This window comes from Rhinolophus sinicus, chromosome 5 (assembly GCF_057876585.1).
Source record: "Rhinolophus sinicus isolate RSI-liver-muscle chromosome 5, RSI-T2T, whole genome shotgun sequence".
NCBI classification, from domain to species: Eukaryota; Metazoa; Chordata; class Mammalia; order Chiroptera; family Rhinolophidae; genus Rhinolophus; species Rhinolophus sinicus.
The window spans coordinates 48894483-48907543 of record NC_142505.1 but is presented as its reverse complement, the minus strand read 5'-3'; the positions used below and the strand labels follow the sequence as shown (position 1 = coordinate 48907543).

The following is a 13061-nucleotide window of genomic DNA, read 5'->3' as shown; positions in this document are numbered from 1 at the left end:
GGCATCAGATTCCGGTTGCTGCGCGACCACACGGTGAATTCTGAGTGTGATATGACACAGGACGCTCCCCACAGCAAAAATCATCCTGGGAGCCTCAGGGCATCCAGAGCGTAATGTCCCAGGGAGGAGCTGGACTCAAGATTCCTCCGAAAGTCTCAAAATGCAATATCCTGGTGGGCCTGATACTGGGGGATGTAAGTGGTTGGAGCTAATAAACATATTTTGGCAAAACTGCCCCCAATTAAATCCATATAATTTAATTCCCACTTCCCAGCCAGCTGCTCCCCCTCATCTCGGAGGGGCCGCTGCAGACTTGCGGCACATCCCAAGGCCAGGCCTGCGGAAGACAGCGGGCAATTGCACCTGCAGGGTGCAAATGCAAATAACCCCAACTCGATTTATGGCCTCTCACGAGGTTTCCTCCCACACAGAGGTGCTGGACCCAGCCATGTAGGGCGCAGCCGGGATGGCGTCCAGAAGTGGGTAGCTCCACTCCGTGGATGCTGCAGGTACATGCAGCGGACAGAGAATCAGCTCCAATTGCCTGCAATGCACAGATGCAGAACCCCAGCTCCAGTGGTGTAAAAAATAAATAAATAAACAAACAAATATGAAAGAAAAGCAAGCTGCACTGAGAAGGTGAAGTCATGCTTCGAAAACACCGTGTAACATCTTGATGCTGGTGGGCCCTCAGAGAAGGCCAGGTAACTACCCCACGTGAAGGTGAAGGGGTAGAAATTAAAATCCCCATTTCTCCCTAATGCCACTGGCAATGTAGCGTTCCAGCGCTCCTTGGAATTAGCTGCAGCAGCCTCCTAATTGCCTTTGCCGAGTTGCCTCCCCAGGTTGATGGTGGCGGCTGCGCGGCCCCATCAGTCTCGCTTGGTGCTCCTCGTGCACCCGCCCGGCACTGCGGTGCTCCCGCCCGGCACTGCGGTGCTCCCGCGGCAGCTGCTCGGCTTGGCACTGCGGAAGCAACAGGACCTCTAAGGCTTCTGGGGAAACTCGGCCATGTTTACAGGGTGCTGACCAAGATGGGCTGGGGTGCTCCCAAGGGTAAGGAGGGGGTCGCAGGCTGAGGGAAGTGAGGACCAGCTGGCTCGGCTGTCTGGCAGTCCCTGCTGGCACCGAGAGGCTATGGGCGAGGGACCTGCCTGCAGGGCTTCAGAGCTGGATTGCTGTAGATGGGAGGCAGTCCCCTACTTCTTGCAGCACCCACGCCTAATGCTAGGGACTCGTAAGGCCCAGTGTTGGGGAATAAATGAAGAAAGGGATGTGAAGGACCTAGCTCTTGGCCTGTGCTCAACAGCATCCGTACTCTCATCACCAGCCTGTGAGCACCAGGAAAAGGGCTCAGCTAGGCCCTTCCTTTGCTTATCTGTTCATTCATGCATCTGCAACAACCCTAAAGCCCACCCCAAAGATAGTTCTGTGCTAAGTGCCAAAGGGGGCCCTCTCCGAAAGAACAAGCCTGCTCTCAGGGAATTTAAGGTCTAGTTTACCTGCCTCCTTGTCAACACACCCCACTGAAAGAGATAAGGGGTCCTCAGGATATCGCACATCCCCAGACCTGCCAAGGGCACCACCGGATCCGCCAGACTCATTCCAGGCAAGATAAAACTGACCCTAGCAGGTCCAAGAGCTATGCCCTTCAAGCTAGCTGACAATCATACGGAAAAGCAGAACCGTGACTTCCCCAAGGGGAAAATAAAATAAGCACCATGAAACATCCAGAACAGAGAGACAAAAAAATGGGGATAACAAAGACAGAGGAACTAAAATTTACTGGCACTTCCCAGATATCCAGTTCTGTGCTAAGACTATTACATGCCAACATAGCTAATCCTCACCATAACCCCATTTTACAGATAAGGAACATGAGGCCTGGCTGAAGAAAGGCCAAGCTACATCTGAAAGCCACATCTGTCTTGTCCCAAGGTCCCAGAGCCCAATCTGGCGCTTCCACACAACCTTTCACATGTCATAATGGGGCATACACAAAGGGAACTTTAACCAAATTCAATGAGACTGTCAGAAAGGTTTCTTAAGAGTCAGACCTAATAAGGGGAGGACTAGCTGACCTGTAAAGGAAATCAAAAGACCAACAGCATCATTTTATTATAAAAAAAGGGAGAACCATTAAAAGCTAGTGGACTTACTGGGCCCTTCCCTCAGTTCAGCTATTGCCCTTTTTAATGCTGTATTATGAAAACATATGGCAATGCACCCAAACAAGAATAAGTATTCCGCTGGGGAAAGGATTAAGGGCATGAAGACGTTTCCCACAACCACCCCCGTGAGCCGACACCAGGCTGTGATGGAAGCGCAGGAAAAATGCTGATGCTGGGAAATACCGAGATGCCCTTGCTCAGACCCCACTCCACCCCAGGCATGTGACCAGGATTCATGCCACCCAGGCTCCAAGCTGGCCTCTGCCACCTGGAGCTGTACAGCCTGGGCAGAGTCTCACTCTCCGTCTCAGTTTTTATACCTCTAAAATGGAGATGATGATAGAACCAAGCTCAGGAGTGGGTGTAAGGAATTAAATGAAATTAAATGCTAATAAAGCACCTGTATCATTATTAGGGTTACTGCCTAAGAAGCAGTAGGGCTCAGTGATGGGCAGCTTTAGTGGAGGTGTCCAAATAAGGCCTCCAGATGGCCTGACAGTAACTCTCCCCCAAGTGGACAAACTGCTGTGTTCAGCAGCCAACATGCCCTGGTATGTGGGAGCAGCTCCTGGGGAATAAGAATAATTAATAATAATGGCAACAATAACAACAGCCCACCTTATCTAAACACTTCCTATGAGCTACTTACAGCTAAGTGTCCTGTGTGCAGCTTCTCACTCATACCTCTCAGCTCCACCCTAGAAGTCAGTACCATTGCGCCCATTTGACAGGTAAGAACACAGGTTCAGCGACCGACTTGTCGGGGTCAGATGCGGAGTGGCAGCATCAGATTCCAAACCGGACTAGTCTGACTCATATCCAGACTCTCACCTCTATGCTCTGCCTTCCCAAGACCAACCACCCCTCTTTAAAGATTTTTAAAATCAGTAATTCTCTAATTTCTTTCTAACTCTATATAGGCTCTTCCTATAATTCATAGGGCATTTGTTTCATGCAAAAAAAAAAACACTGAAAATCTTGCTGTTGAAGTATAAAACCCAGCATAAGTCTGTAATTCTGAAATTCCTGTTCTGGGAAATATGTATGGTTGGGGGATTTTTTTGGAACAGGTTAGTGAGCTGTGAGCCCTTTCCTGAGAGGATTACACCTTGTTTCAGGGTGACTAGATGACTTCTGATGTTCTGAAACACTCCAAGTTGGCCACAGACCGAGCTTTTAAAGTAGTTGCCAGTTTTTATTAACAAAGCGAAACAGTCGTGTGTATTAAAACACGTTTGCACACCTTGTAACGAGTGTCTGACAGTGATCCCCTTAAAGTGTGCCCTCTGAGCCTGTGTGCAAAAGCATAGCATTCTGACAGAAGCCCAGGCCAGAACGGAGAGGAAAGAACAGTCAAACTTCAGCGTTACCATCCACGACGCCAAACGACTATCATTTATGTCTGTGGGGCAAAAACCTATGCCCACTGAGCTGTTTGCACATGATGTGATCATGTTGTGCTAATAGAAATTTCACTGATAATGGAAACTGGTAGGAAGCTAAGAGTGAAGCTGTATGTTACGACACGTGGCCAAAGACTACCCACCTCCAATGGATTTACTGCCTCCCACACCTATTTTTCTTTTAACAATATTTTTCCGCCTCTGCCTCAGTGAAGCACAATGGAAAAGCCATTATGGATGGTGCAGAGACAAAGAGCCAAATGCCTGCCCGGTGTTTCTGACGCTCACCTTGCTTTGCAAATTACAGTACAATGTTATAGCAAGAACAAACTGGAATCCCACAACTGCCCACCTTCACTGTACAAGGGACAGGATGAGGAAAATGTGGGAAAAGAAAGCAAAAGAAATTCACCTCCTCAGGGACATAATGAATGTTTTTGTTTGCCTGGTGCCCCTGTCACACGAAATGTGTGTGATATACATTGCCTTAATTTGATGAACTCATCACAGGATCAAAGTGACTAAAATTCCAGGTGTCTCTCTTTCTCTTCATTAATAATGAAACGGGACTCTATAAATGAGAGAGTGGCCAGAGATCTAAAGCTTCCCATGTGCCACATAGTCTAAACTACTTTATATGTGTTATATCATTTAATCTTCCCAAAGCCCTATGACACAGGGGCTTTCATTATTAGCTCTATTATGTCAATAAGCAAGGGAGATGAAAGTGGTGTCCCAAACTATTTGGCCCAAGTGGAACCACATTTACTTTCATCACTGACTTCTTCTTGACTTCCGGTGCTGACTATAGTGGCTTTATGCATAAATAATTTTTAAAAGTTACACAACTACAGTAGCATCCCCCTTCATGATTTCAAAGTGTTGGTGCCTCTGTTTACACAGAGAGGGTGGCAAGTATCACTTGTTCAGCATCTTTAAGGAGATCAGCAGAGGGCCGCAGATGCTCAAAGGCCAAAACACAACAGAACATGCCAAGGAGGCTCTGAAGAGGAGGCAGGCAGAGCCCGCGGGAGGAGCCAAGGAACACGGGATGCCTGTCAGTGTCTCCTGAGACTCGGTGACAGATGGCAGTCCCCATGCATTGTTGCACCTCCCTGCCCCTGGACTGGAGGTAAGACCACCCTGCCCCAGTGAGGTGCCTCATCCCCAGCTGGCCTCTAGCACCAGGAAGTGGTTGGGAGAAGTCGGGAGTCTTCCAAAGCCTAGCTAGAAGACGTCTCACAGAAAAAACTGCCTAGAACACTGTCTAAGAGACCATTTGGATTCATGTATGTCCGCAGGGGCTTCTGGATGCACTCTTAGACTGAGGAAATTTGGGGGGCTCTGGGCTCTCATTCTGGGCAGTGCAGCAGACACAGTCATTCCTCAGCCTGGCGCACCGCCTACGTAGCAGAGCGAGCCAGGGTGGAGGTAACAAGACCTCGTGTGAGGAGTTCCTCTGGGGGTCTCCCCAAGCCTCAGGGAGAAGGGAGCCGACCTCAAGGAGAAGAGTGAGCCTCTGGGCAGAGACTGTCCACTGCCGCCGCCTCCCTGTCAGGTTGCAGGTGGGATCCCCTTCCCACATGGCAGCACGCGTCACTCACTCATCCCTTCATGCACTCGCTTGTACACTCTGCCCACGTGAAGGTGCACAGGTGCTCAAGGAAGGTGATCTGAAGAGTTGGTATCTGTCCTGCAAACAATCATGATGTCAACAACCCTCTGGCAGGAAGCTGTTACGCGTCCGGCACTGTGCTAGATGCTTTGCATATTTTATTTCATTTGATCCTCACCACAGTTTGTAAGGTAGAAGGTATTGGTCTCCTGTCACATTTGAGAGTACAGGTTCAGAAATGTTAAACTACAAGGTGACCCTACTAGGAAATGGCAGATCTGGGACTCAAATCCAGGTTCTGACTTCAAACCATGTCCTCTCAGCTGTTATCCCAGGCTTTAATTGTTTCTGAGGTAATTTCCCAGATGTTATCTCATTTAATCCTCTCAAACACCCATGAGGTAAAACAACACCGGTATTATTCACTTTTTTTTTTTCAAACAGGAACTGAGGTCAAAAAAGGTCACACAAAGATGAGAGACGATAACATCGTAGCCAGGTGTGCAGACTCTGGAAGCTCAGCGTGGTCACCTTAGAGAGGCTGCTAAACGTCTGCAAGCCTCGGCTTCTAAATCCATAAAATGGGGTGACTGGTAGTCCCTGACTCATTAGGTTGCTGAGGAAATGTAATGGGATGACGTATGTAGAGTACTTCTCATAGTACCTGCAATGCAGAAACTTCCAGTGAATGCTACCTGTTTTTACAATTTGATTAAGCAACTTGCCCAAGGCCACTCAGGAAAGCTTACAGAAAAGATAAGACAGATGCCACCACTCCTAGGCCAGTGACCTTTTAACAACACTGCGTCTCCAAAGATGTGCGTCTCTGAAAATGCTCCAAGCTCTGGACCTATTACAATAAACAAAGATGGGCAAAGGACGCCCCCTAGACTGACTGTGGCCAGAACATTAAATTAGGCTGAGAGGATGACCAACCCCGCAGGAAAAAAAAAGAAAGCCAAAACGAGGACGACCTCCCCATAGAGGGGCTTTGCTCCCTGCCCAATGAGCCCTGTGCTTGTTTTAACGCTCTGCCATTATCATCTTGAAATTCTTCATCATTTGTAACAAGAGGTCCCATATTTTCCTTTCACACTGGGCCCTGCAAATTATGTAGCTGGTCCTGTCTCAGCAGATCCTCAGCTTCCAGCTGCCTGCAAAATCTCAGATGTTGGACAAATCCACACCTGGCGGACTCGGTCACTGGTTTCTCTCCTAGCACCCTGGCTTGCTCCCTCAGGCCACTCTCTCTAGAAGCCCAAGAGAACAAGAACAGTGTTCCCTGTCAGCAGGCAGCATCTGGCACATTCTGTGATGAGCAGCATCCATTTTTATTGGCATACTCATGCACACATAAACTTAATAAGTATAACGGTAATGACATGTGCAAGCCCCGAATATCGACTGGCAGTCGCTTCTCCTAAAACAGATAACCAGTGGTCTGTTCTGTGAACCCACAGCCATTTACAGCCCTGCCCGATTTGCCTGTCCAGATCATTTACATGGATAACAGCTCTTTTGACCCTGGGAGGGTACTGTTTTCCAATATCAGGTGCCAAGATAAACACTCGGAAGTGCACAAAGTGAAGAAATAGCCATCTATTTCTTGTCAGGAGATAATGCTCTCCTTTCCAATTTGGCCTTGAAATGCCCATTAATAGTTTGGCTTCTGAGTTATTTTCATAATCTTGATTTGGGGGTAAGCAGGAAGCTAAGCCACATATAAATGTAATACACCTTATAAATGTAATGCCTTGTTTAAACTGCCTTGGAATGAGCACCCAGTGGGTATTGACCAAAGCAAATGGAAACAGAAATGTTTAACATTTGTTGAAAACATACTTGACCTTTTTCAAAGTTGTATTTGTAAAATAACTTTCTTCTAGCTACTCACACAGAAATCCTCTAAAACCCATCAGCTATGCAGATGCCTAATCTGCCAAGGATGAGGGAGGTGTGGCCCAGGCAGAAGCCGTCACTGAGGGGTCCTACCTTGTGGTTTTACATTTCAGAAACAACCACCTCCAGGGACTGGTCCCTAAATACTCAGGAAGATCAAGGGACGTCAAGTGCCCTCCCCTTCCTCTACATCATGCTCTCCCCTTGAAGGAGAAGCGAGGCTGATGAAGATTCTATCAGTGTTGCCAGAGATGAGGAACTTTTCCTCTCGTTGAATGATACACAAAAGCATCACTGCAGTCACTGGAGATGAAACATAGGCCATAGTGTCTCTTGTATAAAAATTACATTGAAAGGGGGGAGGGGGGAATCTCATATGCTAATTCACAGTCTGGCATTTAAAACATCTATTGCACTTTTTTCTCATTCTCATTCTCAGCCATAGCAAACCTCTAAGTCAAATCACAGTGTCCCAGGGAACACACAATCTGCTGGAAGATGCTTCAGGTCTCAACTTGGGAGCTGATTTCAACAAGCACTACGACTGCAAAAGATGGGGGGATCCCTGAAATAAATACCGCCGAGGTGTGTACTTGGACAAAGGAAGAGCCCATTTGTGGGTATCTGGTGGTAAATCTGGACTGATGACAGACCTGCAGCAAAGGATCCTTCTGGGAACATGCGCTTCCTAAAGTAAGTCCATCACACCACGTCATTTATTGATCAGCGTAAGTGGGAGCACTAAACAGCACGTGAGGATCAATCAAAAATCTGAAAGGGAAAAAAGCTACAACCCCAAACTTGCACTTGCATGAGTATGTGCTTCAAAGTGCAGGACAATGAAACACTTGGCAGGGCCACAGATGCTGACGCACAGCTATGCCTGGATCACGAACCGGACACCTTCGTTGTGTTTGCCCATGCCTGACAGATTTCGTAATTATTAGGCGGTGTGGTATTATAATAAGATAAAATAAAAATAAACCAGTTCGAGATCACAATAGCAATTGATCACAATAACCACACTGGAATAAAAATCTGAAGTTTGCCTCCGACAAGAAAACCGTGCTTATGTTTTCATTTCCCTTAATTCTGACTAGCAGCTGTAAATCTAAGCAACAGAGGCTGCAGCAGTTCTTGGTGAGAGAAAAAGCAAAGCAGAAATATACCTGGCAGAAAAGAAATGTTGAGAAAAAGAAATGAACAAAAGAGGCTCAGACAAAAACGGAGCAAAGCCATGCAAAAAGAACTTTCTCTGGACAGCAAGGGACTATGCATGAGGTTACAAATGCAATTAGATACACGCGTGAGTAAGATGCACGAACTGAATGCTGACTGGTTACCCTGACCTGCTAATGCCCTGGTGATTGGGCTAACGAGACCAATAAACTGCCCTGAAAGATTGAAAATTGTCATTTCCGAGATTTCAAGACTTTTAAAAATAATCTGCCAGGGGAAAGTCCAGTGATTGAAGTGGGACTGTGACTGAAAGCATTGGCAGCAGAGGTTGAATGCACTAATCTTGCAGGATGACAAATAACTGTGTTTATTCAACAAAAATGTTCAGCTAAGTAGCACCTCCCCCGTAAAAGCAATCTGTGGAGTGTCAGGCTTCCTAAGGGCAGCATAGCACTGCTACCCAATTCCTGACAAGTGCCTCCTCCTATTTAATTATTCAAAAGTCCATCGATTCCCACATTGATAAAAAGTCATAATTATCAAAATGGCTTAAAGAGCCAACCTTTTACTTTGCTGACTCTGTCCTGTGGAAAGAGACATCAAGTTCATGTATTAAGGCCGCTCTCTCAATAACTAGTTGATAACACAAAAAAACCTGGTTGTGCATCCCAAGAAATGCTGCATGAGGCATCCAAAATAAATGTCAATTCTTTTCCAGCATTAATGGCAGAGACACACACTACCTGTATTTCTGCTGTATTTGTCATCACAATTCTGTAAAATCTAATTGGAACCTTTCATTCCCATGAACATGTATGTATTCCCTGAATGCAGGACTGAACAGAATGAAAACCCCAGCTCCTACCCAATTGTCCCTAAGGAGGATGAAATGACAATCACGCCAGTTTAATGCCTTTTATAGTGAATGTTAGGGGTGCAGAGCCCACAAATTTAAAAGCCTAGGTTACTGCACCTACTAGAATGCTTCTCACTGAATCCCCAAATTAGAGGGGTAATGAAGCTATGCCTCCCCAAAAGAACCCAAACAAAGCGCATTCTTTGGAGAAAATGAAGCAAGATAGAGGCAGCTGAATCCTGGCATGAATATGTCAAATAGGAAAGTTAATTAAAGGGTGAAGTGAATCGAAACCCCTGCAGTATCAGCAGTGAAGGAAGGCAGCATCCAGGCACACAGCTCATCAGCACGCTCCTTCCGGGGCCCGTTTTCCTACTACCACTGTAAAACCTCTCAAGATGAACTCCAGCTCAAACCTCCACATCCCACATTCCTCCATTCTGTATTGACAACACACAACTTTGCTAAAACATGGACTACTGCATTTTATAAAAATCAAAAATATCCTCTTTTTAAGGAACTATTAGGTTGCTATTCTTGAGCTCAGCAAAGACAAGAAGGAAAAAAAAAATAGGGAAAGTCTGGCATTGAATACCTAACATATTATCATAAGCTAAAGTAGCAAAAGCCATGCTATTCAACATAGAAACAACTGATGCAATATTCTCCTTTCAGAAGCCACAACAATGAGGTACATCGGTTCATGTTTGTATTTATGTTGATGAAGTGATAATACTGCTATCACCAAGTAAATTACCTAATAAAAACCTGTTACCAAAATGGCAGTTTTCCAAGTCTCCAAACACCTTAAAATAGATGGCCAATTATTATTTAACTTATATTCATAATAACTACTTTGTAAACTTTATGCCTTGGTGCAAAAATCAAACTCCCATGCCAAAAATGAACATACTAACTCCATCAATCGCAACATGAAGCATCAATTAGAGAAAGTACATAGAGTACATAAAATTATACAGTGGCATACAATATACATACTTAACTGGAATTCAAGTTTAAATGTCCATGCCTTAAAAGTATAATTACAGTCTATTATGCAACATAGTATTGTCACCTTGGAGTCCCCTTAATACAATGTTAACGCATTTTTCAACCAAGTTTCTTAAGTTACTTTGAGAGTATCTTAATTGCTAAGGATGAGATGGAAGGATACATAGGGTTTTGACTTAGAGTAGTAATTTCTCATGTAAATGGCCAAAACCTCGAAAATAAATAAGAGAAAGGCAACCATCTCCTTGCTTTTCCAAAGGATGTTCTGCCTCCCACACTCTGAGTACCTCAGATCTTTTCTCATTCATACTCTGAACTTTCTAAATCAATGTTCTTTGTTAATTTTTAAAATACAGTCATATTTGGGGGCAATAGACCAAGAGGGCCAAAAGATACTTGCAAAAGGGCTCCCCAAGTTGTCTGACACACCCTGCCCATCATTCATGGAAGTTCTTGCCTAGCAAGTGAAAGCCATGGGTTATCTCACGGTGGATGACTGCAATCCAAGTGCGAGAACAGATACCCACCCTGGAATTTAATGCCAAACAACAGCTCACCTTCCCCTCACATCAGATTACAAAATGCCAGGCAACAGCAAGAAATGGCAACAAAGCCATAAACAGCTGGAAATAATTACACAATTGTCAAGCTGCAAACATGACAAAAGCGAAGCTACGCTTGTGAATTCACTATCAGAAAGGATGCTGATGAGAAGGTAAGAGAAGCATTTGCGCTGTTTCCAATTTGCTATTATACAGCAGCCAATAATATGGTTGATGGGGCTTTGTGCAGTATGTGAGTGTGTGTATGTATGTGTGTGTATATGTGCGTGTTAACTTCAGAGAGAAGGAAAAGCATATGTCATGTGCTCCTACAAAATATGAGATAGAAGATATGTAAGCACAACCAAGAAAACAGTCACAGGCTCTGAAGGGATTCTTTCAGAGTTGCTATAACTAAACTACAACATGCAGATGAAAATATTTCTTTAAAGTTATACAAATATTCTCTTCTTTAAAGGCATAGGGAAAATACACAGGCGATGCGATAGTACAGAACTCTTCACATAAAACATCTGACATGTGGGCAAAATGCCAAAGCAGGGTATAGACTGCTCCAGATTAAAAGAATACTAGTGAAAGAGTCAATTCCTACTGTGTTTCCCTGAAAATAAGACCTAGCTGGACCATCAGCTCTAATGCGTCTTTTAGAGCAGAAATTAATATAAGATCCAGTCTCATTTTACTATAAGACTGAGTCATATAATATAATGTAATATAATATATTATAATGTAATATAATATAATACTGGATCTTATATTAATTTTGCTCCAAAAGATGCATTACAGCTGATGGTCCGGCTAGGTCTTATTTTCGGGGACACATGGTATAAACTGAGAGGTGGGTCAGAGTATGTAAATTATCATCGTCCATAAAGGCACATCGTAGCCCCAAGTTTTTATCAACTGCCTATAATTCAATGAACTCCTTCCCCCCAAATAACAGAGTTCAGCAAACAATCTCTGCACAGTTTCAAAGAATATGGTTACTGGCAATTTTTAAACCAGAATAACTTCCGTCATTCTACTGTGGGCTGATGTTTTATTATGATATTTAAATTTCATGTGAGAAACTGTTTCATATAATGTCCCCAAAAATGCTACTCTCTGAAGCAGAATGCCATAAATAAAATACGTACTTGGTTACCAGGCAGCATGAATAACACATATGTTACATTGGCCCAAAAAGCACATTTAAAAATGCTTAAAAGTTAACAATTTAAGCTGTTTGTACCCATTTTCAGAGAATTATCTCCTAAAGGCCAACTGAATTTTCCATCTTTGAGAGAATACCTGGATTAATCCTGTTGATTCGTTAACCTGAAATTCTTTTAACCCCTCTAATCTCTCCTCCCCAGCCCATTTCTTTTTTCTTTTCTTCTTGGAGAGGAGGGCAGAGGACCGTATATCTCATAATGTAATTTTAAGCATAATGATGCCTGTTTGAATTAAAATTGATGCCGTTTCTGATAAGAGCCTAATAATCAATTCTCCATTCTCATTACAGAATTATATGGACGCAGACCAATTTCTTAAGTTTGTGGACGACTCTCGTAGGTTATTACCCGGCGGTGCAGCTGAGTGGAAAGATAACCATATTCATTCTCCTTATCTGTAATGATGTAATGCATCCCAGCCCTGGGTCTTGATGATTGGGGAATAATGGAATTGTACAACTGCAGGGATGACAAACAATAGGGCAGCATCTTTCTGTGATATACTGAACCCCAGCCTCACGCAGGCAAGGTGAAAGACATCGTAAAATAGGCATTGATTCTGCCTCTTGGATGAAGTTTGCAGTTTTTGCCAGAGGAGCATCTGCTCTCACACTGAAACAGCTATACCGACACTGAGAGGAGAGCCGCACAGAAACACTCAGTTTTCAGAGCCCCAGCCAGGACAGTGCCATTGAGTATCCTGCTTTTCTTTGTGTTTAGAATCAAGTGTCATCTAAAAATAACCGGTTGGTCGGGAGAAGTCACTGCACAGTACATTGCCAAGAAACCGTGGGATCAGAGACACCTCCGATAACTAATGCTGCTGGGTGTTCACGTTTGTTTGGAAAACTAAATCTGCCTCCATTTTCTGTGCTGGAAAAGCCCTCGTCTCCTGCAACCACAGAAACCTTACCTTTTGCAGAAGCTGGGAGCCCGAGTACTTAGCAGCAATGGATTTTATCTCCCCACCAAAAGCCGAGGCCCAGAGCTTCACCCTACAGGGAGAAAGGGCACAAGAACAAATGTAACACCCGTGTCACAGCCAACACGCACGCACACGCACACATGGGCTGTGGCTGGAGAAGCCCGGCGATTAACATTGGATTTAAAAAAAAAAAAGAAGAAGAAAGAAAAAGCGCCTTGGTAGAAA

General features: G+C 44.5%; 1 protein-coding gene across 3 annotated transcripts in view; it reads right to left on the bottom strand.

The window, feature by feature from the left end:
• CACNA2D3 (calcium voltage-gated channel auxiliary subunit alpha2delta 3) overlaps positions 1-13061 on the bottom strand; it is an 837281-nt gene that overhangs the window by 823444 nt on the left and 776 nt on the right. For all 3 annotated transcript variants that reach the window (XR_002136724.3, XM_088798500.1, XM_088798501.1), the window contains exon 2: positions 12825-12906. Coding sequence is in view for 2 of the 3 variants with exons in the window: in XM_088798500.1 (XP_088654626.1) it covers positions 12825-12906 (82 nt within the window). In the remaining variant the exon portion in view is untranslated. The remainder of the gene's footprint in view (positions 1-12824; positions 12907-13061) is intronic.